The sequence below is a fragment of the Nicotiana tabacum genome, chromosome 10 (assembly GCF_000715075.1).
Source record: "Nicotiana tabacum cultivar K326 chromosome 10, ASM71507v2, whole genome shotgun sequence".
Lineage (NCBI taxonomy): Eukaryota > Viridiplantae > Streptophyta > Magnoliopsida > Solanales > Solanaceae > Nicotiana > Nicotiana tabacum.
The window spans coordinates 124109074-124132407 of record NC_134089.1 but is presented as its reverse complement, the minus strand read 5'-3'; the positions used below and the strand labels follow the sequence as shown (position 1 = coordinate 124132407).

At 36.3% G+C, this 23334-nt stretch overlaps 1 protein-coding gene across 2 annotated transcripts; it reads left to right on the top strand.

The window, feature by feature from the left end:
• Positions 1–423: 423 nt before the first annotated feature.
• LOC107832287 (callose synthase 7) lies at positions 424–21729 on the top strand. 2 transcript variants are annotated; one of them, XM_016660101.2, is made up of 42 exons: positions 424–1028; positions 2565–2665; positions 3229–3341; positions 3430–3517; positions 3609–3719; positions 3843–3965; positions 5208–5306; positions 5448–5539; positions 5938–6061; positions 6611–6745; positions 6823–6899; positions 6976–7063; positions 8438–8560; positions 9631–9748; positions 9906–10237; positions 10311–10363; positions 10575–10635; positions 11410–11491; positions 11571–11620; positions 11695–11781; positions 11891–11995; positions 12109–12203; positions 12313–12394; positions 12478–12641; positions 12786–12909; positions 13050–13153; positions 13277–13370; positions 13477–13628; positions 15455–15564; positions 15659–15778; positions 15883–15951; positions 16050–16239; positions 16313–16424; positions 16583–16702; positions 16774–16889; positions 16968–17051; positions 17350–17462; positions 17533–17762; positions 18984–19781; positions 19874–19924; positions 20473–20658; positions 21250–21729. In XM_016660101.2, exons 1-42 carry the CDS (start codon positions 812–814, stop codon positions 21481–21483), a joined length of 5727 nt encoding a protein of 1908 aa, XP_016515587.1. In that variant the 5' UTR covers positions 424–811; the 3' UTR covers positions 21484–21729. The 2 variants fall into 2 exon arrangements, with proteins under 2 accessions (XP_016515587.1, XP_016515588.1); XM_016660102.2 differs by lacking the exon at positions 424–1028 and adding an exon at positions 2084–2361.
• Positions 21730–23334: the final 1605 nt, after the last annotated feature.

Sequence of the window (23334 nt, the reverse complement as noted above, 5' to 3'; positions counted from 1 at the left end):
TAAACTAGTAAATTAGTTAATCCTTATTGGGTTATCGGTTTTACCCAATAACAGAATTGCCAAACCGAGCCCGAACCGATAACCCCAATAATTTTTTTAACCCGTTACCGAATTGTTAACCCAATAACCCAAAACCGATAACCCAATAAATAATTAACGGTTCAGGTGATGTGTAACAACAACAACAATAACAACAACTCAGTATAATCCCACAAGCGGGGTCTGGGAGGGTAATATGTACGCAAATATTACCCCTACCCCGAAGGATAGAGAGACTATTTTCAGGAAACCATCGGCTCAAAAAAGCAAGAGGAAACGATATATTAGTAACATGAAAATGCATAATAAAGCGCGGAAATGATTAACGTACGGAACTCCGTTCAACTTTCCTCTTTTATCCTCAGCGGCGCGGCTCGGGGTCCTATCTCTTGCTTTCTTTTCTTTTTTTTGGTCGTCTGTATCAAAGTGCTTGGTCGAAGCAAAGCAAAGTGCGCCCTCTTCTCTCCCCTTTCTTTAACAATATCTCTCTCATCAATCACACCATTAAAGCTATAAAGCAAATCCAAAAACCCGCATACAAACAAGATTTCCAACAAAAAGAAAGAAAAAGAAGTTTGAAATCTTTCTACTACTCTATCACAGTCACATTCTTTTCTTGCTCATAGAGAAATCAAAAGCTAAAGCCCCCCTCCCTCCCTATTTGCCCCCACTTTCCATCCAAAGTATCTCCATAACACTAAGTAATATATACACAAATTATGTCTTTCTTTACTACTACTCTGGCGAAAGAACCAGAGAATTTGGGAAAATTATGGCGAGTACGAGTGGAACGAAGGTGGAAGGGGGCCCACCGCCTAGAACGGCATCTAGACGGGTTTCCAAGGCCCCCACTATGGTAGACCCTGCCGCCGGTGAAGATCAAAATTCATTGGATAGTGAACTTGTGCCTTCCTCCTTAGCCTCCATTGCTCCTATTCTTCGTGTTGCTAATGAAGTCGAAAAAGAAAATCCTAGAGTTGCTTATCTCTGTAAGCAAATTTGATAGATTTTTAATTTTTTTTTCTTCTCTGATGTCTGACTGCTTTAATTTGATAATTTAGTTCTACTGATTGGAATTTTTGTACCTTATGATTAACATGGAAATTCACTTAAGGATTTAGCTTACATTTGGAGTCAATAGGTATAATAAACTAAAATAAAATTCTCGTAGGGTGTGTTTAATTTCAAGTCCGTAGTTCTTATTTTAAAGTTTAAATTTGAGATAAAGATTTCTTTTTTCTAATGCTGGTGGTGTCCAGCCTAGCTTGCACTCCCCTTTATATTCCACTGGCACCTGCTACTTCCCACCAGCACAAGTATCGAGTGACTTGCCCACCAAAGCGTAGGCAAATGAGAAGAAGTCACCTAATGTTTAATTTAAAATAAAGATTCAAGCCCTTAGTTTTTGTAGTTATATGACCAACAACAGGTTACTTTGGATCTTTATAGCGGTCAAGTTAAATATAAACATAGAAAATCTTTCAAGTTATATCTGAAATCAACTAGTGCATATGGGACCTCATAAAATTTATAGGATGAGTAATTGGTAATTCGAGGCACACTTATTACAAAGAACATCCATGCGGTTCCTTTATCTATTTAGTTATAAAGGCGTGTGGTAGGCATGGCAAGGATTTTTGGCAACTTCACATGATGTGGAATTCTGAAAATGTACATCAGTGTTTTGACTTGTGGGCTGATCAGGTTTGGTTCTAATAGTTAGAATGCTAAATTTATTGAATTGCAGTCATATTGAAGCTACTTTAACTTAGTTTGACTAACAATGCATAAAGCTGCCGAGAGCATTTCTACTTTTATGCCTTGGAAGGAGCTGAAGAAAACTCCAGCTGGTGTTTTCCCCAAGTAAAAAATCATTATGAGGCACCCAAAAGTTGTGGCTTATGAGGGAGGGAAACACAGCAAAACAATCTCGCATTGTGGCCTTGACAAAATCTCTAGCGGGCTTCTCTTGTAGTCTGTATGAAGATCACCTCAAAGTTGCTCAATAATGCGAGATACATTAGGATTCACAAGATGATGTTTATGTATTACTTGAGAGACTCTAATTAAATCGGTGTACTGTCCATGCCTCCTATGCTTAACAACCAGAGCACCTACTGTTTATGTTGGAGACTTTTGGTGGGGGGCGTGAATGCTTTTTTTGGTTTCATTTAACTGAGATTGGATGCGCAAAAATCATATGTGGACCGTTAGTACTGGAGATACTAGGTTATGTTTTGAAACAATGCAGTGTCATGATTAGTCATATAGCAGGAGCTGAGGGTCTTTTGGAAACTGCCACTCTACCTCCACACGGTAGAGGTAAGGTCTGCGTACACTTTACTCTCCCCAGACCTCATAATGTGGGAATACACCGGGTATTATGTTGTTGTTGTTGTTATGTTGAGGAGAGGTCAATGTTATATTATGCTCTCTTATCTTTACTTGGTGCTAGTAATTGTCTTCACTGATATTCGATTTACGCTTTCTCATCAATTCCTCCTTTTTATATATTTTTAAATTAGGTCGCTTCCATGCTTTCGAAAAGGCTCATAGGATGGATCCAACATCAAGTGGGCGTGGCGTTCGTCAATTCAAGACATACCTGTTACATAGACTTGAAAGGGTAGGGGCATCATATGCAAGTTAAAGCTTTGTGGTTTCATCATAAAAAGCTCCCTTCTTAAGTGTAGTCTCCCGCATGTTGTTTGGTATAGCCATATGGACGGAACGACCTTCCGCAAGTTGACATGGAGGAGTGACTTAAGCAGATGGGTTTTACAATAGGCTCCCCCTGAAACCTATTCATGGCATTATTTCACATTTAGCCAGTATCTGCACAATTCAACTGATATCCCATTATGGTGGGATATGGCCTCAATGTGTTCCAAAATAACAAGTTCTTTCCTTTTAGTGGTGTTCATTGTCTGGAGTGCATACTACTTCAACCTCGGGGTTAAAGCCTGTTCCTGCCATTTTCTTGTTTACGTGTTGAAACTGTGTGGTTGTGACAAATATTTTGCATTTGACATGTTTGTTTGACAGTACCCGTATTTGTTATTTCCGTAAATAAGTAGTTCATTTTCATCTTTTAATTTGTTCATGTTCTATATCTTTAGTGTTAAAAGCTTTGAAATCCTCTCAATGATTAGCAGGACGCAAAATTTGTACTGTTTTTGTTGATTGTAGGAAGAAGAAGAAACTCAACCTCAACTTGCAAGAAATGATCCTAGAGAAATTCAAAAATTCTACCAGAATTTCTATGAGAAAAATATCAGAGATGGCCATCAAACAAAGAAACCGTGAGACTTCAACCTAAATTTCATGACCTTTTTGGAATTCTTAGCCGCTGTTCATTTAATTACGGATTGACCTTGGTTGCTTTATTAGAGAAGAGATGGCTAAGATCTATCAAATTGCAAGTGTGCTATATGATGTGCTGAGGACAGTGGTACCCTCTTCAAAAGTGGATGATGAGGTTTGATCTGTGTTCGTATGTAGTCCTTTGACTTTTCCAGTACTTATCCCTCTTATGAAAACTTGAAGCTCTAGTGTCTTTTTCTTCACAGACACATAGATATGCCAAAGATGTCGAAGAGAAAAGAGAATACTATGAGCACTACAACATTCTTCCTATTTATGCTGTTGGGGTCAAACCGGCAATAATGGAACTTCCTGAGGTTTTATGGAAGTTTGCTTTAATCTCAGTTTCATTTGCTGGCATGCTCCTTTTGTGTGATTAAAGAGTACTTCTGTATCATTATTATTATAGAAAGGTTGATGTAATTGTCTTTCTTGATCAGATTAAGGCTGCTCTTCGAGCTATAAGAAATATGAATAATCTTCCTGTTCTCAGAATGCCTGATGACAAGGATAAGTCAGTCAATGATATACTCGAATGGCTTGCTTCAGCCTTTGGCTTCCAGGTAAAATATAGTACTGACCATGACTCTCTAGGCAGGCGTTCAAAAACTAATTGTCTCAACGTGCTTAAGTGGCCATTAGCTGTTGCATTTCTTTGTATTGCAAAAATTTCATTCACACCAAAAAAATCTCAAGTTCTGAACGGTGACAATCTCTCGTACAAAAGGTGACACTGGATGAATAGTTAATGTTCATTTCAGCTCTTCGCCAGTGTAAATTTTCATTTTGAAGCTATATTGTTTTAGACAGCAGAGTCAGGTTAATGAGATGTTGGTGTCACCATTTCGGGAGTTGAAGGTTAAAGTTGAGTTTGGATCTGAAAGTTCATTCCATACTGTTTCAACTCATTCCACCTAGAAAATCATGTATCTGAAATCTGTTTCATTGAAACATGTTTGTATCTTAACCACCTCCTTTCTGAAACCCACCACCTCCCGACATTTTTATTACTATGACTTATGAGTAGAACTTGTTTGGAACCCAATTCCCACAGAATGCTGCGGAAGATATCTTCAGTTAATAAGCATAGCTGCCTGGATCTTCCCTTGGCTGTCTGATGATAACAGTGCATTCAAACCAGGATAAATTCTTCTTTCTATCATCAACAAATTGTATGAAACATGTGTCACGTCCAGTTTGAAATGAGCAGAATTTACTAGTGAAAAGAAAAATCTCAAACATGTAAAGCTTATCTGACCTCATTTAGTTAGTTGTTTTCTGAAGTGTTTACCGAATACATAAAAAAAAACACTCCAGAAAACAACTAACTAAATGAGTGTTTACCAAATACATTACCTTATCAAAAAAAAAAAGTGTTTACCAAATACATGTGAAACCAAAATGCTTACATGAATTCATGAGTTTCTGTTTGAACTTCAGAGGTACTTTAAACTCTTCCTCGATGAAATCCTACATTTTGCAAGTCTCTCTTGTTGAAATCGAACCACCTGCTAGTCTGTGATTTCTTTTAATTTCTATTGCATCGCACTTGGGGGTGCTGTGAGATATGTTATGGCATACCTTAGTATATCAGGAATATGTATACCACCTTACAGGAAGCTACCTCCTTGAGTTCGCCTTGGTTCTGTTAATTGCATTCGATACTCTTTGTGATGCCTTAGAACAAAGATGTGGCATTTAGCAGTTTTCAATTGCTTCTAGTACTATTTCCTTCAACATGCTGATAGTTGAGATTTCCTAACTTCATCTGACTGTATCTTGCTGCTGATTTATGTGGAATCAAGAAAGCAAATGTGGCAAATCAAAGGGAGCACTTAATATTGCTACTCGCAAACATGGATATAAGAAACAAGAGTGTGGAGGAAGATGCAAATTATAATCAGGTAACTGTGTATCTGCTCATTTAATAATTATGCCAGTTTGATTAAATATGCATATAGGTCTCTACTTATTTTGTCTGCTTAGCAGACAACCTTTTTGGCACTTTTCTCTTGAAAGTTGAGTCCAAGAGAACATTTTTGCAGTTGGACGTGTATACAGTTCAGCAGCTGAAGGATAAGATATTCAAAAACTATGAATCATGGGGCAAATATTTGCACTGTCCTTCAAACCTCAGGTGAGCCGAGTAGCGATTATGAAATTACAAGCACAACCTCCTAGAATACGATGAATTGATTTGCTTCTTTTTCATTTTTCCAAAAAAAAATATGTATACATTATTCCTTTCATCCTAAAGTGAATGAATCAGCTCAGCGTACAGATTCCAAACCTGCTCATTGCTGCCGTAAATATGAAGCTCAGTTCTTTACTCCTTACGTTAAATTTACATACTTAAAAATTGTATTAAACGTACTATAAGTCACAATTTTTATAATTAAAACATATTTAGAAGATGTTTGAAAAGTCATACTCGAAGTAAAAAATATATTTGATTCTCAGGTAGTAGTATTGTATTATAGAAATGGGACAGGAAGCGATTTTTCTCTTGCTTGGCCTTAACGTCTTGTGTTTCAGGTTTCCTCAGGGTTGTGACAAGCTACAGTTGGAGCTTCTTTATATTGGCCTATATCTTCTTATATGGGGGGAAGCTTCAAATATACGATTTATGCCAGAATGCCTTTGCTATATCTTCCATAATGTAGGTTTGCTTTCTTATCAGATGAGATAATGCTTCTCTATTATTATATTGGATTGCTTGGATATCTATCTATATCTTCAGTACATAGAATCTGCTGGTCAGTTTACATCAATCACTGCTTGTGTTGTCTCTTGTGGACCATTTCATGTGCACTATTCTCACACACTGAAGAACTGACATGATACTAATACGGTAATACCAAGATAAATACGTCTTAAGGGACACTTAGTTTTTTTTTTTTGGAAGGGTGAAGTGGACGTAGAGGAACAGTGTGACAACATGTAAAATGTTACCGTGTGACCTCTTCATGGAATGTGACCAGTTTTGCGATGCTTGATTGATGCGATCATTTCTCCATAGTGAACTGTCCAGTCGTGTTATACACATTGCACACATGTAATGCAAGAGTTCTATACACATTGCACACAAGTATTTCAGATGGATTGTAGAGATTGTTCTCCATGTTCTTTTTCAGAAATAGCGCTACATTATTTGTATAAGAAGTAACCCTCGATTGGTGTGTGTGCTTTTTGTACTTCTAAAAATCAGATGGCACATGAGATGCATGGAATACTATTTGGAAATGTACTTCCTGTCAGTGGAGGTGCATATCAACCAGTGTCCCATGGCGAGGAGTCTTTCCTGCGGGATGTTGTAACCCCTATTTATGAAGTCATTCGTAAGGTAACTCCTATATTTGTGCTATTTGCTTCAGAGTATTGTTGTTTATCACCTTATATGAATTATTTTTGCTGAAAAAGGAAGCTAGGAGAAACCAGAGTGGGACAGCAAGCCATTCAGCATGGAGAAATTATGATGATCTGAATGAATACTTTTGGTAATCAATTGTATAACACGTTATAATTTTGTTTTTGCTGGCTAAGGAAGAAGAGACTTATACTCTTCCTTTGCAGGTCCGATAAATGTTTTAAGCTAGGTTGGCCAATGGACAAAAAAGCTGATTTCTTCGTGCACTCAGAAAAAATAATTAAAGCAAATGTGGTATGTGTCTCTTATCAGATATATTACCATGTCTGTAGAGATAGTGTAAGAGATATTATTTAGTAGTTTTGACGACCTTGGGTAGCTATATTTAAGTCCTATTAACTTCCCGAGGTTCCTGTATACTAATGGAAGCACGAAACTCTCCATGGCATCAAATTTATTCACTAGATTATTCCATTGTATTGAATTATGCTTCCTTAAATAAGGTTATGATATTGGTTTGCAAGATCCCATCATAAAATGTTGTCTCTAGATCAACTCTTGCTGCCTTACCTCAACAGAAAAATTAATTATACTTCAAGAATGTTATATTCGTTTGTACTTATATATATTTAAAAATGAAAGAATATATCTGGTTAAATAGAAGAGCGCAAGTTACTTTGGCAAGATCTTGGCTGCCACTTACTGCCAATTGGTTTTCTATTGGGTGATTTGATTCTTTAACATGATGTTGCATCCTGAGCCTGAACCAGAATTCAACCCATTCACATGAGATATTTAGACTCACGCATTGCATGTAAATAGGAAGTGAAGTTCTTTGAATAAGAAATTTGTTTACGCAAGTAAGTTTGAGTAGGTTTTTTGTGATAAAAAATTGGACCTTGGTCCTAAATCAACCCCAAAAGCTAGCTCAACAGGGGAGGATTTCCCTAGACCATATAAAGAGACCAAATCACCCTTAACCCACCAATGTGGGAACTCAACAATTTGCATCACTTTTGAATCGCATTAAGAATAAAAATAGTCATCAAACCTTTAGCATGTGAACCACTGTATACTGTACATTCTTTTTGAGTTCTTTGCCCGAGTAAGTTTGAGCACTAAGAGTGCTTAGCTTGAGTTAGTTCCAACTTCCACATAGCAGGTGTAAAACTAAGAGAATTTTGTTGCTCTTTAAATGCGATTAAAAATATAAGGCGCTCCACTTGTTGAGGATTGTTTTGTTTTGGATATTCATTCTCTTATAAACCATGCTTAGCTTTGAAGTGTTCACTCATAACTTCCATGTTAAACTTATTAGACAAACTTTGTTTTTTGGAGCTGCGGAAAAGGAGAATGAACTTTTTCTACTGTACCAATACGCCAAAAGATAAAAACTGGAAAATAAAATATTAAAAGAACACATGATCCTTGACTCCGGGAGAAAAGAAGGTACGTAATTGTTCTTCTCTGAAAGTCTGGCAGGTCGGTATCTTGACTTCCGAAGTGAATATTCTAACATTCCTTGGCAAGTTAACTAAGACGTTCAGAATACCTGAAATTGTTAAACTTGTAGAATTTGGCTTTACTTTGTCCTCACATTTTCTTTGTTTTAGACACAGTATTCTCTCATGTTTCTCTATAATTGGACTAACATAGCTTGATTATCAGGGACATAATAATGGTGCTACTGGAGGGAGGAAGCCTAAGACAAATTTTGTTGAAATTCGAACTTTTTGGCACCTTTATAGGAGTTTTGACCGGATGTGGATATTTTTTATATTGGCACTTCAGGTATGCTATGTTTTATTTGAAAATCTGCACGCTCTTCTTTCCTTGTCTTCGTAGTATAAACTGTGTGGGAACATATTTACAAGGGATGGGAGAAAACAGATATAGTAAGGCCACACAACCATTATAAGTTAGTACAAGCACTCTTTGGAAATGGAACTACTCAGCAGGTCTGAGTGCTACACATTCCCCAGTAAATGTTAAGGGATCTGGTGCTTCAAGATAGTTCTAGTATTTTATTGGATATAATCCGTTATTCTTCTGCAGTACTTAGAAAACCAAGCGTACTAAGAATTTAAATCTCAATATAGATGCCACTGAAATGTATAGTTATTCAAATATCCACCCTTGGCTATTTTGCGGTTGAAGAGCAGTGTTATCAAAGGCAAAAAGTGCAAAAAAGAGGCTAAAGTCTGTTGGGAAGGGCAAAACACAACTAAAGCGCGGTCATTAACGAAAAAGGCATCGATCGACTGAGCCCTGGATTCTGAACTAGTGGGGATTGTTTGGATGAATCATCTGAGTTCATTCCGCTTTATTCAGACTCTTAGAAATTTATCATATGCGGCCTCCTCCTTTAAGTCTGTCACTGCTTAGCAAAGCTCACATAGGCGAATGTTATAGCTTTCTTTAAATCTTTTTGATGTATTTTAGATGATTAGAGTCGAAATTTATTGGTGTAACTATTGCTGAATTCTTGGGGTTTGTTTTTCTGGGTTGGCATTGAATTTAACGGATACTGGACTGAAGAGTTCAGATTCGTTAACTTGACACATGGTATGCCATATATTTACCTTGCATGTCCACAGTAAGTCCTCCAATTGACAGTTACCTGATCACTTAGAGTGTTATGAGTTCTTGTTCTGGTGTTGTTAAGAATAAGAATATTTTTATTGAAGATATTGAGGTGGTTAATAAATATTAAGGGCCAAACATGCGTTGCCATTATTTTGAGTTGGGTGCTTGGGTTTTTACAATATAAAAAATTATACTTGCAAATATATTGAAGTTCCGTTGTAGCTCATGTCATCTTTATAAAATATTTGTAATGATCTCATTTCACTCCCTCTCAGGCAATGGTTATCATTGCGTGGAATCAGTCAGGATCTTTGTCCGTGATTTTTGACGCGGATGTTTTCAAAAGCGTCTTGAGCATTTTCATAACTGCTGCTATTCTTAATGCGTTGAGAGGTACTTGCATTACCTTATTTAATTTCCTTTCTTTATCGCCCACCGGGAACTCTTTTATTGAAAGTGTAAGGAGTGCATCTAGATTTTACCACTTTTGATAGTGACTGTATTTCATTTGGAAGCTGAGCGTTGGTCCATCGATATGTGCTTTCTGCAGCTACTTTGGACATAATTCTTAGTTTGAGAGCTTGGAGGAGCTTAAAGTTTACCCAGATTCTTCGCTACCTTCTGAAATTTACATTTGCCGCATTCTGGGTTGTTGTCATGCCTGTTGCTTATTCAAAGTCTGTTCAGGATCCAGGGGGAGTTTTGAGAATCTTGAGTAATTTGGGAGGTTATATTCAAAATGAGTCACTGTATTACTACTGTGTTGCTATTTACTTGATACCAGAGATATTGGCTGTCTTTCTATTTTTCTTCCCTTTCTTGCGGAAATCCATGGAGCGTTCAAATTGGCGAATCATCACCCTCCTTATGTGGTGGGCTCAGGTCAGCATATTTATGCTTTGGTACTTTTATGGACAGTTCTGTCACATTTGTCTAATAGCTATAGTGTTTCCAGCCTAAGCTTTATGTTGGAAGAGGCATGCACGAAGACATGTTCTCCCTTTTAAAGTAAGAACTCATTTGTCTTATATCTTTACACATATAAACAAGTCTTGTTGGATAGCATTTCTATTCTTCTGTTCCTTTCGTATTCGTTTTTCGTATTCTGTGTGTGGATGTGGGGCAAGGTTAATGGGTTGTAGTGATTAGTGAATACTCGTAATCATGTTTGGTGCAGCGAACTGATCTAACATTTCATTCCTTCATTTTATTTGCTCAGGTACACTCTCTTCTGGATCATGCTCATCATTAGCAAGCTCGCATTCAGCTACTATGTTGAGGTAATGTTTTTCCTTAAGCTCTATTATTCCTTTTCTCCTTGTAAATCCATTTTAGCATGTCTGAGGAGTGGTTATCTTTATGACTACCTTATTCCACATGTGAGAAAAAATAAATTTAAAAAAATATGTAAACGAAAACTTGTATAACTGTCGTGGGTTCCTACATAACATGCAATCCACGTGATTCTGACGTAACTGCTATGTCATCAAAAGGTTGTCTTAATGATACTGTCGACATGGATTGCCACATCATTAGACTGTTGTGAATAGACTTGTCCACGTTGCATTCTACCTCCGCATAACCGTCATGTTATGTTCTTTCAACGTGGCTTTTCTGAAAGGACTTCCACACATTATTCAACTCTATCTGCGACACCTTTTGTCCCTTTAGGAGTATTGGTTATTTGGTTCTAGCTGTTCAAACTAAGATGTTCTTAGAAACTATGGTGCATGGTTGGCTTGCACTACAAGGTTAGGGATCAGTTTTTTTGATGTTGCACTTTAATGTCAATTCTGAATTATTTTTTAGACCAATTTCTATCTCAATAGACTAATATGTACTGCTTCAGAAGCATTACTTAAGACTAACGGTGTTATTTGCAACTTCAATTGACAAAAGCATCCACTCCGTTTCCTTCTTCAAGAAGAAGAAAATGAATGAAAGTCAAGCTGAAACTTCAATTTTCCTCAGATCTCTCTGTCCTTTCAGTACGTGATGGTTCTTAATTGGATTGTTCTTGTTTCCTCCGTGTCTCTTTTTGCCTTTCCCTACAGATATTGCCATTAGTGCAGCCTACCAAGACAATTATGGATATAAGAGTCACAAGCTTTGACTGGCATGAGTTCTTTCCACATAGTAAGTCTTTGTCCGAAATCTTTGACCTTGCTTTGTTGCCAAAATGTGCTTAATCATTTCGAATTTGAATATTATTCAGTGCCACATAACATTGGAGTAGTGATTGTCATATGGGCGCCAATTCTTCTGGTAAGTTATGGAAGAAAAACCACTTGAGAATGACAATCTGATGTTGAGTTCTAAGAGATGTGGATTGCCTGTAGGTCTATTTCATGGACACACAAATTTGGTATGCTATATTCTCTACAATTGTTGGAGGGATCTATGGTGCATTCAGCCACCTCGGCGAGGTTGGTTAATTCTATTGAAGCGATGAATTATTTCTTGGACTGAATTATTCTGGTTCCTCTTGAAAAAAATTGTCACACTGTTACCTATTTCTACTTTTTTGTTTTTCAGATAAGGACTCTAGGGATGTTACGATCACGGTTTGAGTCAATTCCTTCAGCTTTTAGTGAACGTCTTGTGCCATCGTCAAAAGCTGAAAGAAAACATAGACATCAGGTAGCACTTACTTATATATGCAAATTGATGCTCCCACATTCTTGCATCATCACAAATCCTTTGTCCTTCTTTAACTATTTTTAGTTCTGCTGAACTTTGTGTTACTGTGGTAGGATGATTCTTTGGAAAGGAAGAACATTGCGAAGTTCTCTCAGATGTGGAATGAGTTCATACTTTCCTTGCGGATGGAGGATCTCATCAACCATAAGTGGGGACTATGCCTGAAGTTCATTATGCTCCGAACTTAGTGAATAGATTTTGGTAGTTATGCACTTTAAAATTAAGTTGGTGATTCCTTTGTTGCTGTGAACTTCCAGGGAAAGAGATCTGCTTCTTGTACCCTATTCATCAAGTGAAGTCTCTGTTATTCAGTGGCCTCCTTTCTTGCTCGCTAGTAAGGTGATACTTGATTCCTGTTGTTTATTTTAAGATCATTGCGAAATTCCTTTTTTGGCTCAGTTTTTTCACCTGATTCTTATTAGATTCCGATAGCACTGGATATGGCAAAAGATTTCAGGGGAAAAGAAGATGCTGACCTGTTCCGGAAGATTAAAAGTGATGATTTTATGCGCTCTGCAGTGATTGAATGCTATGAGACACTCAGATATTTGCTGGTCGGCATTCTGGAAAACAAAGATGACAAGATGTAAGGCATTTTCAAGTACTATTTTCTTGTTTATTTTTCGGACTATCTAATGCTGAAGGTTCAGGTCCATACTTGTCATACAGTTTTCCCGTAATTTGTCGCGAAGAAGCCATATGACCACTTGGAATTTGGTCTCTTTTATAGGGTTGTGGAGCAGATACGCAAAGAAGTAGATGACAGCATAAAAGAAAGAAGGTTCTTAAGGAAATTTCGGATGAGTGGGTTGCCCTTACTGAATGATAAATTGGAGAGATTCTTGAATCTGCTGGTTAGTGCAATACATGTATTTGTACAAACACAACTAACTAGTTCTAACTGCTTCCTTCTGTATTTTTCTGCTTTTTGAAGAAATTTTGGACGTTGAGTTGTCTGCTAGTACGTTCTGTGTGTTTAATATGGTACTTACAGGTGACTGATTATGAAGATGAAGAGGCGAAAAGATCCCCTATGATTAACCTTATCCAAGATATCATGGAAATTATCATTCAAGATGTTATGGTTGATGGCCATGAGTAAGTTCTTGACAGAAAGTAGTTTTCTCAGAGGACACGAGATTTAGGCAATCAAGTCTGCATTGTAACGAGCATCTTCAATTTTGATGTACAATTTGTATTTTCTTTTCTTTTTTCCCTTAGAATTCTGGAGAGAGCTCACCAGGTTGACAGAAAGGAGCAGATATTTGAAAGGATAAATATCTATCTTACTCATAACAGATCTTGGAGGGAAAAGGTATTTTGAAATCTGAGCTTTGTTTCTTTGTTAATTCTTTAAATCACGCTCTTATATCTTACTAATGCTTTTTATCTGGCTCTTCTGTACCACATTTGTTCTATAGGTTATCAGGCTTAATTTATTGTTGACTGTGAAAGAATCTGCAATTAATGTGCCAACGAATTTGGATGCTCGTCGTCGAATGACCTTTTTCGCAAACTCCCTTTTTATGAAAATGCCAGATGCTCCAAAAGTTCGTAATATGCTTTCTTTCAGGTTAGTTCTGAGCTAGAATTAAAGGACCTTTATTGCTTTGCTGGTGAATTTTATGAAGCATTCCCCAGATGTTGTTCTTTATGCAGCATTGCTGAAGCTATATAGGAGTGGCAATGGCGCGGGGCGGGTTGAGCTTAACCCCCCCCCCCTCCAAAACATAGTATTTTTCAGTTTTTAAACCTCCCCGCCCCAGATAAACCCGCCCCGCTTAAGTTTTCTTTTCTTTCTCACTTTGTTATTTATCAAATTCAAATTTTAACATCTCGGTTGGATTTTTCTGTTTTAAGTTTTAAAAAAATGAAGTATCTATGAAGTTAATATTTATCATTCCTAAAAACTTCTTGTCCAACTCCTTTAGACTTATCAAGTAAATTCTTTAAGATAACATTTAATTTACAAGAATATAATAATTTTTACATATTGCAGAGAAAATTATAATTTGAAACAACCAATTAAAACCAATAAAGACGCCAACAATTAAACTGAAAACTAAGAAAACAAACTAATAGAAAAATAGGACAACATATTCCAGTCCTGTACATGATTGATTCCTTAGAGTTAATAAACCAAAGCAATTTTCTCTCGTATTCGTTGTGTAGACTGGGAGTACAGATTTCATTAAGGGTGATTATGATCAATAGATTATGTGACAATATTATATTATACAAACTGTAAGGAACTAGAGATAAAATCAGTTTAATGGTGATAATATATGGCTGGCTTCATTAGATACGAAAAACCAGCGGGCTCCTGAATACCAAAAAAGATTGAAATCTTTGACCCGCCGCGCTTAACATTTTTTATTTTCCAACTCACGTCCACATCAGAGTTCCCCCGCCCCGCCCCGCATAAGCTTCAAACCCGCCCCGCCCCGCGCCATTGCCATTGCCATTGCCATCCCTAAAGCTATATATCAGGAACTAAAGTTATGTTGGTCTGCCACACTGCTAAAGTGGTAGTTTGACAAATGAATCTTGTAGTGACAAAGCAAACCTTTATAGAATTTGTTACTGATGGGCTGAATGCTGATTCAGCATCTTCCAACTTACAGTTTTAAGTGAACAGTAAATTAGAAGATGCTTGTCCACTATTATGCTCCATATACAGCTTGAATGGATCTTTAATTGTAGAGGAAAGTGCTCACTCTTTCATTTTTCAACTCACTGTTCCAATTAAAAATGAAACTAAGAGTAAACTGTTTGTACAGATGATATTTTGAGTTTGTAGTACTTAAAACCATAGTTTGAAGTCTGAGTAGTTAGTTGAAATTGTGATATCAAGTATGGCATGATATAGAGTACTGTATGATTATAATACATTGAACATTGGACAGAGAAATTATTTCTATAATGATAAAATGCGAGTTCCTTACGAATGACTAAAAAGAAGAGCAGATCAAGTTTTGGGGATAAAGGGAGTACACTCCCTTATTAATAGGTTTAGAAAAGCAGTTATCAGCAGATGCTTGTCCTCTGTTATGGACACACAGACACCGTACAGATATTTGACAGCTGTGGTACGAGGATTTTGAGGGGAAAAAACGACAATAGAAAAGAAATTTTTGTAGAAAATATGGGGACTCACTTTCATATATTAAATGAATGACAACAGGCACTTGAGAAACTTCTTCTTTCGTTTGTTCACTTGATTGGTTCTGAAAACACCAATTCTCTACTTACCATGCTTGTTACTTTTAAATTCTTCCTCTAAATATCTTATATTGCTTGATATTCATGTTTTATACTATTTTCTCATGTTGCAACGACGTGTCTGCTTGGTGTGCTGCAAATGCAGAACTGATTTTAATATTTTTGTTTAATGTCCAGTGTCTTAACTCCTTACTATAATGAAGATGTTCTCTATTCTGATGAGGAACTTAACAAGGAAAATGAGGATGGTATTACCACTCTGTTTTACCTTCAGAAGATATATCCAGGTGAGTGTGTAATCTGTGGCTTGTTAATTGCTGTATCGCATTGCAACACAGATAAAGCACTAAATTTAGTTGTTTTTATTTGGCCATGAAATAGATCAATGGAAAAATTTTGAGGACCGCATCAATGATCCTAAGATGGGATGCTTAAATAAAGACAGGAATGAATTGATTCGTTACTGGGTATCTTACAGAGGACAGACACTTGCAAGGACAGGTGAAATAGCAATAACATATTTGATATTTCATGCAACTTCTGACAGTATATTTTGTTTTCACTCAACTATGCTCTCTTCTTCTATTGTGCTCGTGAAATTCCAGTGAGAGGAATGATGTACTACAGGGAGGCTCTTGAGCTTCAGTACTTTCTAGATTTTGCAGAGGACAAAGGTGCTACTTGAATCTTTTTGTTTCATTGTGTACTGATACATACGTGAGACTGTGAGTTGGATGTGGTTGGTGCTAACTATCTACTCTTTACTTTGCAGCAATTTTTGGAGGTTATCGAATCATTGATATGAATCAAACAGATTACAGAGCACTGAAGGAGCGTGCACAGGCATTGGCAGATCTGAAGTTCACCTATGTTGTGTCTTGTCAAATCTATGGTGCTCAGAAGAAATCCAGTGAACAGCGAGACCGTAGTTGTTATGTCAATATTCTGAATCTCATGTTGACGTAAGTTGGAATATCTGAGTACTCCACTAGTTGGAAATAGGGGGTATTGTTAATTCTATTCTCAACCTTTCAGGTATCCATCTTTGCGTGTTGCTTACATAGATGAGCGTGATGAAACTGTTAATGGGAAGTCCGAGAAAGTTTACTACTCCGTACTGGTGAAAGGAGGTGATAAATTGGATGAGGTATGAGTGTGTCTGCGAAGGAAAACAAAGAATTTTTTTTAACAAATGCTTTTTTCTCAATGATTTGTTATTTGCGCAAAAGTTTTCCTTACTGAAGTAAGATCTTTCTGTCTTCATATAACTGGAATAAGCAGTGTTTTCTTGTGCTACCATTCTAGGAAATATACCGTATCAAGCTTCCTGGTCCTCCTAAAATTGGGGAAGGGAAACCTGAAAATCAAAATCATGCCATCATTTTTACTCGTGGAGAGGCATTACAAACCATAGATATGAATCAAGTAAGTTTCAATTTTTTCTGCTTCTTCATTATAATATAATGTACAAGGAGTCTTACTCCTTTTACTTCTAGGATAATTATTTTGAAGAAGCTTTCAAGATGAGGAATGTATTGGAGGAATTCTTGAAGCCTCATAGGCAGCGAAAACCGACAATACTAGGTTTAAGGGAGCATATTTTTACCGGAAGGTTTGCAATATTTGATGTTACAAGTCCTTGATTGCTCACATTGTTATAGAAGTGCTTACTGTGTCCTTTGTGTTGTAGTGTCTCTTCGCTTGCTTGGTTCATGTCCAATCAGGAGACCAGTTTTGTAACCATTGGACAAAGAGTTTTGGCAAACCCATTAAGGTGAGTCTTCTTACTGACCTTCAAATGAAGTAGGTTCTCCACTGATACAGAGTAGGTTACCAGAAGCTGCTAATGTTCGTTACATATAGATCATTAATTAGAAGCTTTATTTGATGCTTCTTCCTGTGGCCTCTTGCCTTTCCAACTGTCTGCGAGCATACCTTTTATTCCAATTGTGGTGAAATGGTTACTACATTATTTTAATTGCAATTAACTCGTGCTACTTTATTGTTATGATTTTCTCTCTTTTCAAAGATTGACTCATAACTTTTGTTTTTACTCTTTTTAAATTTCACAGGGTAAGATTTCATTATGGTCATCCTGATATTTTTGACAGAATCTTTCATGTAACAAGGGGTGGTGTTAGTAAAGCTTCTAAAACAATTAACCTAAGTGAAGATATTTTTTCAGGTGAGATAGTATTCTTTAACGGTGACAGTGCTACGGCATTTTTGGGTACTTAACTGGGGTGCATCTTCAGGTTATAATTCAACTTTACGAGGAGGATTCGTAACACATCATGAATACATCCAAGTGGGGAAGGGTCGTGATGTGGGGATGAATCAGATCTCTCAATTTGAGGCAAAGGTGGCAAATGGAAACGGAGAACAGACACTGAGCCGTGATGTCTATAGGCTTGGGCGTCGATTTGACTTCTACAGGATGTTGTCATTCTACTTCACCACAGTTGGTTTCTACTTCAGTAGCATGGTATGCAAACTGCTCTTAGTTCTATGCATACACTTCATTACATGAAATCTTTTGACTATCTGACTGATGGAATCAGGCAGGGTTTCTGGCTAGCTGTTGTGGTAAAAAACTAAGTCAACAACAATATTTTGCACGAGTAAACAATGCTAGCTGATATAGCATAACTGATGCATGACATTATCTATATAGCTGAAATATTACCAAAGAAAAGTAATGAGAAATAAAATTTTTGGAACGCACATATGAAAGAAGTTGATGAATAAAAAACAAAATGTAACAGAAAAGCGCATACTTATAGATTCGTGCAGCGTCTCTTTATTTTTTTTTGGAGGCTTGATAAAGCGCTGATGATTATGTAGTGAACTTTGCTTAAACATTTAAGAGGCCAATTTTTAAAGCACATTATTTCAACTTCAATCTGTTTATCTTGATAGAGATGAATGTTTAGAACTGCTTCAAGCAGTTTGTGTGTTTGTGCTATCCAAACAGCCCCAGAGAGTGGTTCCCCATTTCAGACATATCATCCTCTCTCTCACTCTCTCTCTCTCTCTTTTGTTAATACCCTATCTTCCGGCATTCCTAAAACAGAAGGGGGAAAATCAGAAATTAGGACCCATGAAACTATGTACTGGGGCTCATGATTTAGTACAGACATGAAGCCTCATGCTCCTTGCACATTTTGTTTCTGAACGTTTTGTATCTGTTCATGAGTATGCAATAAACAAATTTAGGACACAATTCTGAGTAACAAATTATTTAACCATCAGATCATAGTTCTAGTATTTGGAATACAAAATAGGATAAAGAAAATAAGTCCTGGGCTTGTCCCTGCATTTATTGCTTGTGACTTGCAGCTCTACTACTGTACTATATGAAAGATTAATTTTGATTAAAAAGCTAACCTAATTCCTTCAGCTGTATAGAAAATCATAAACTTGGTTAAATGGTGAAAACTGGACTTCATGTGTCAAGTATTTCATTCATGTGAATGAATTGAGCTCTCTATGCAGACTATGTTGTACTTACTCCTACTGCTGGTTTCCTTGCCTTTAGTTATCTTCAAGGAAGTCCAGATACTTTTATTTTCTCTTGTTTCTAAACTAGTAGTAGTTATCCAGTCCTCGAAAAAAATTGAGCTTCTGTCTCCTTCAGTTTCAAGCTTGTTGTTGCCATTTATTTCTGCTGCAACCGGAGTTTTATTCTGGAGTCTAAATTTTCCAGGTTACTGTGCTTACTGTCTATGTCTTTCTCTATGGACGCTTATATATGGTCTTGAGTGGGTTGGAAAAGCGAATTTTGGAGGATCCTACAGTTCGTCAATCCAAAGCTCTTGAAGAGGCTATGGCTACGTCGTCTGTATTTCAGCTGGGATTATTGCTTGTACTCCCTATGGTAATGGAAATTGGGTTGGAGAGAGGATTTCGCACAGCCCTGGGTGATTTTATAATTATGCAGCTGCAGCTTGCTTCTGTATTTTTTACATTCCAACTCGGAACAAAAGCACATTATTACGGTAGAACAATCTTGCATGGAGGTTCTAAATATCGAGCTACTGGTCGTGGCTTTGTTGTTTTTCATGCAAAGTACGCAGATAACTACAGGATGTATTCTCGCAGTCACTTTGTCAAGGGGCTTGAGCTGTTTATGCTGTTAATTGTCTATGAAGTTTATGGGGAATCATATCGCGATTCACAGTTGTATTGGTTTGTTACTATTTCAATGTGGTTCTTGGTAGCTTCCTGGTTGTTTGCTCCTTTTGTCTTCAATCCATCTGGTTTCGACTGGCAAAAGACGGTAGATGATTGGACAGATTGGAAGAGGTGGATGGGAAATCGTGGAGGTATTGGGATATCGCCGGATAAAAGTTGGGAATCTTGGTGGAATGGAGAGCAGGAACATCTAAAACACACAAATTTTAGGGGTAGAGTGATTGACATAATCCTTTCCTTCCGCTTTTTTATTTACCAATATGGAATTGTCTATCATCTTGATATAGCTCATGGCAGCAGAAGTTTACTGGTAAGAGCTTTACTTGTCATTCTTTCCTTTTAACTTTTGTTTCTCCTTTTTGGAGAAGAGTCTTATGGTTTCCATTAAATCATCTCATACAGGTGTATGGACTTTCTTGGTTTGTTATGCTAACCGCTCTTCTCGTCTTAAAGGTATTTACCTCTTAACGTGCTTGACACATTACAACTTAACTAAACTAATATATAGGAAGTGGCCGAAGGAATCACATTTACCATAGTCTTACTGTTAATGGGAGTGAAATGCTGTTTCAACAGATTGCAAAGTTTTATCTTTCCTTTTTTTTTTTGATGAAGTAATAGAGCTTTCATTAAAAGGCATCAAGTAGATGCAGACAAAAATTACAATAGAGTAAAATGGTGACTGCTCAGATACAAAAATTATATATGTAACTAAGGAGCAGACACCTTCCAAAAGTTGTTCCCAGCTAGATACAGGGTCTTGGTTAAGCCAGATTGCAAAGTTATATCTTTCCTAGTTATGTCTATTTACAGAATATCTAGTTTTTTTTCAATTGCAAAATATCTGCTTCATCGACAGTATCTATCAGAGTAATTCATATTCCACCTTTCTATATGCTTGAACTCGATGTGCGAAATATTATGAAAACAACTATGCATATGCTTATGTTGGCCTAAATGTGTTTCTCTGATGCTGCTTCTTGTTATCTTGCTTGCTATAGATGGTATCAATGGGCAGACGAAGATTTGGGACTGATTTTCAGCTCATGTTCAGAATTCTGAAAGCACTTCTATTCCTTGGTTTTGTATCTGTCATGACCGTGTTATTTGTTGTTTGTGGCCTCACCATAACTGATCTATTTGCTGCCATTCTTGCCTTTGTACCGACAGGCTGGGGCATTCTTCTTGTAAGTTCATTTCTTTTGCATATCATTTGGATCATCATTACTGTTCTATTTACTTGCTAATATGGTACGTTCTCGGGCTGTGGTGAAATAGCAAAATTTAAATTTACAATCTCCAGGGCGGATGGAGTGTTATGCCGCCGGGTTCATCTGATGCGGTCAATAACAAAATTGTAGTAAAATTGTAACAAATAGTAGGTCTGAACCCTTAACCTTAAAAATACAATGAGTTCAATACTAAAAATCTTAAAGGTTGAACCCTAGAGCTTAAATCCTGGATCCCCTTCTAACAATCCCCCATCTTATATTCTTTCAATTTGGTTTACTTTGAAATGTAAGTCGACTTTAACTCATCTACTATCCAATGTCCCTCTTAATATTGTTTTCCAATTCATGGAATCTCTTTCTCCAATAAGCTACTAGAATGAAGTGAAAATTCTATTGTCAAGTCATACAGCTAATGGACTAGCATGTTTTAAAGCTGTCACCAGAAGAAGCTGAAATTAACATTTTTCAAAGATAGTAAATTTTTTGTAAGAGCATCTGACTGTGATATATTCCTTTGTGACTTAATCTCTTTCTTCATGTTCAAAGATTGGTCAGGCATGCAGACCATGTTTTAAGGGGCTCGGAGTTTGGGATTCAGTAATGGAATTGGCAAGGGCATACGAATGCATTATGGGACTGTTCATATTCGCGCCAATTGTTGTTTTGTCTTGGTTCCCATTTGTATCAGAGTTCCAGACACGGTTGCTCTTCAACCAGGCTTTCAGTAGAGGTCTCCAGATTTCAATGATCCTTGCAGGGAAGAAAGCATCAAATTCTTGAAGTTTTTCTGGCTATTGTTTAGCACAGTTTACAGTAAATCTTTTTTAACTAGGCATTAATACTGAATGCACAAAGAAATCTTTTATTCTATCATATGTTTCAATTAGGGTGTAAAAACATTTTGTAGCAAAGTGGAAGTCTTGAAAATATTACATACTCGTGTAGAAGATACATTACAATTGACTGTTTTTCTGTTGGTCATGCTCTGTGTGTATACTTGGACACGAATCTTTAGGCTTTTACTTACAATTATTTGTAGCCTTCATAAATTCTCACTAATATTATTATCCTGAAAATGCAAAGACTCAAAGCGATAATGGTATCAGTCAAGGCTTCAGTTGATATGCAAAGCCTTTTTCAGGAAAATGGTCAAAATTAAAGAATGTTGTATTGAGATTTTCGACCATCTTAAAAAATTTCAGATGCTCCTACTTTTACTTCCTGGTCAATATCATAGGATGTGTACTAACTTCTCACTTATTTTATTACTTATTATTCATGGTAAATTAATATAATTTGATGTAAATATCCTGTGCGATTAATTTTTACCTATTTTATTTCAGTACTAAATAATTTGTCTTTACTTCCACTAGGTTCTAATAGCTCCTTTACCATTTGGTGAATTAAGCGTCTGAATATCAGAAACCAAAAGTACAAATCATAAAATGAATTTATGAAAAGTAATAAGTCAAGAACGTGGTACTTACTATGGTTACACGTATTTGCCTAATGCTGCTCAAATTTGGAACGATTAGAAGATTACAAAATGATTCCTAGTCGGCACAGATATTTGTGGCTTATTCTTTATTTATTTATTTATTTATTTATTTATTTATTTATTTATTTATTTTTCCTTGTCTGTCTTCTTTCTGGCATCGCAATCAAGATGCAAGACAGCCACCAGCCAAAATTCCAGATTCTGATGTGATTTTAATTAATAAAAAGCACTTCAAGCTGCAATAAGGATGTTTATCATCTGATGCTAAATGTCTCTTTTTCATTCTAATTATAATATACATACATATCTGTCCCAATTAGAGGAGAAATATATACTTGCAGATAATTGCTCCATCTGTCCAAATAATTGCATTACTTCTATCTAACTTGTATATATCTGACGATATGGTTCAAGATTGTACAATTAAACATTATATTTGCAAGATGTGTAAGGAACGTCTTCTCTAACAATAAAATAACATTTTAATTTGAGTAAAAAATTAGAAAATACAGTAAATTTTTATACATTAATAAAAAGATAGAAAGTTGAGCTTTGTGGCTTGAAATATATTTCATATATCGGAAACAAGATTGACTGTATTATTTTAGAACCATAAAGATGAACCAAATTTAGTATTGTATATTTTATTTTCTCTAACTTTGGATGTAAGTAAAAGTATAATAATACAAATTACAAAGTAGCTGAACGGTTGTTGCGTGCCTTTACTGTTCTTCTGTGTGATACATACATTTTATTTTATTGATTCGTTTCGCCAATACAATTTCCTGTCAATCCTATAGAAATTGACTAACGTTTACATTTAACTGCCTAACAATACACAAAAAATCCATGTAATTACAATTCTTGGTATATATATATATTGTCCTAAGTCTACACCTTGAGGTGACACATGGATAGATATCACAATTGATAGGTAGATGGCGAAGGAGAGCAATGAGTGGAGGGGCCCAATAGGATATAATTAATCAATTACAAATCCAACAATATTTGTTGAAAGTGTTTAAAATTTAATATATTATATATATGATTTATAATACATTATATAAATTTTTTGCTCATTATCTATTTCTCCTTTCATACCAATAGTTTTAGTACTATGCTCGTATTGTTTG

Excerpts from the sequence above, each read along its gene's own strand:
- LOC107832287 (XM_016660101.2), top strand. The coding sequence starts at position 812 with ATGGCGAGTACGAGTGGAACGAAGGTGGAAGGGGGCCCACCGCCTAGA. Across the intron at positions 11,621-11,694 it reads TATGGGCGCCAATTCTTCTG|GTCTATTTCATGGACACACA; the intron begins GTAAGTTATGGA and ends GATTGCCTGTAG. Across the intron at positions 13,371-13,476 it reads ACAGATCTTGGAGGGAAAAG|GTTATCAGGCTTAATTTATT; the intron begins GTATTTTGAAAT and ends TTTGTTCTATAG.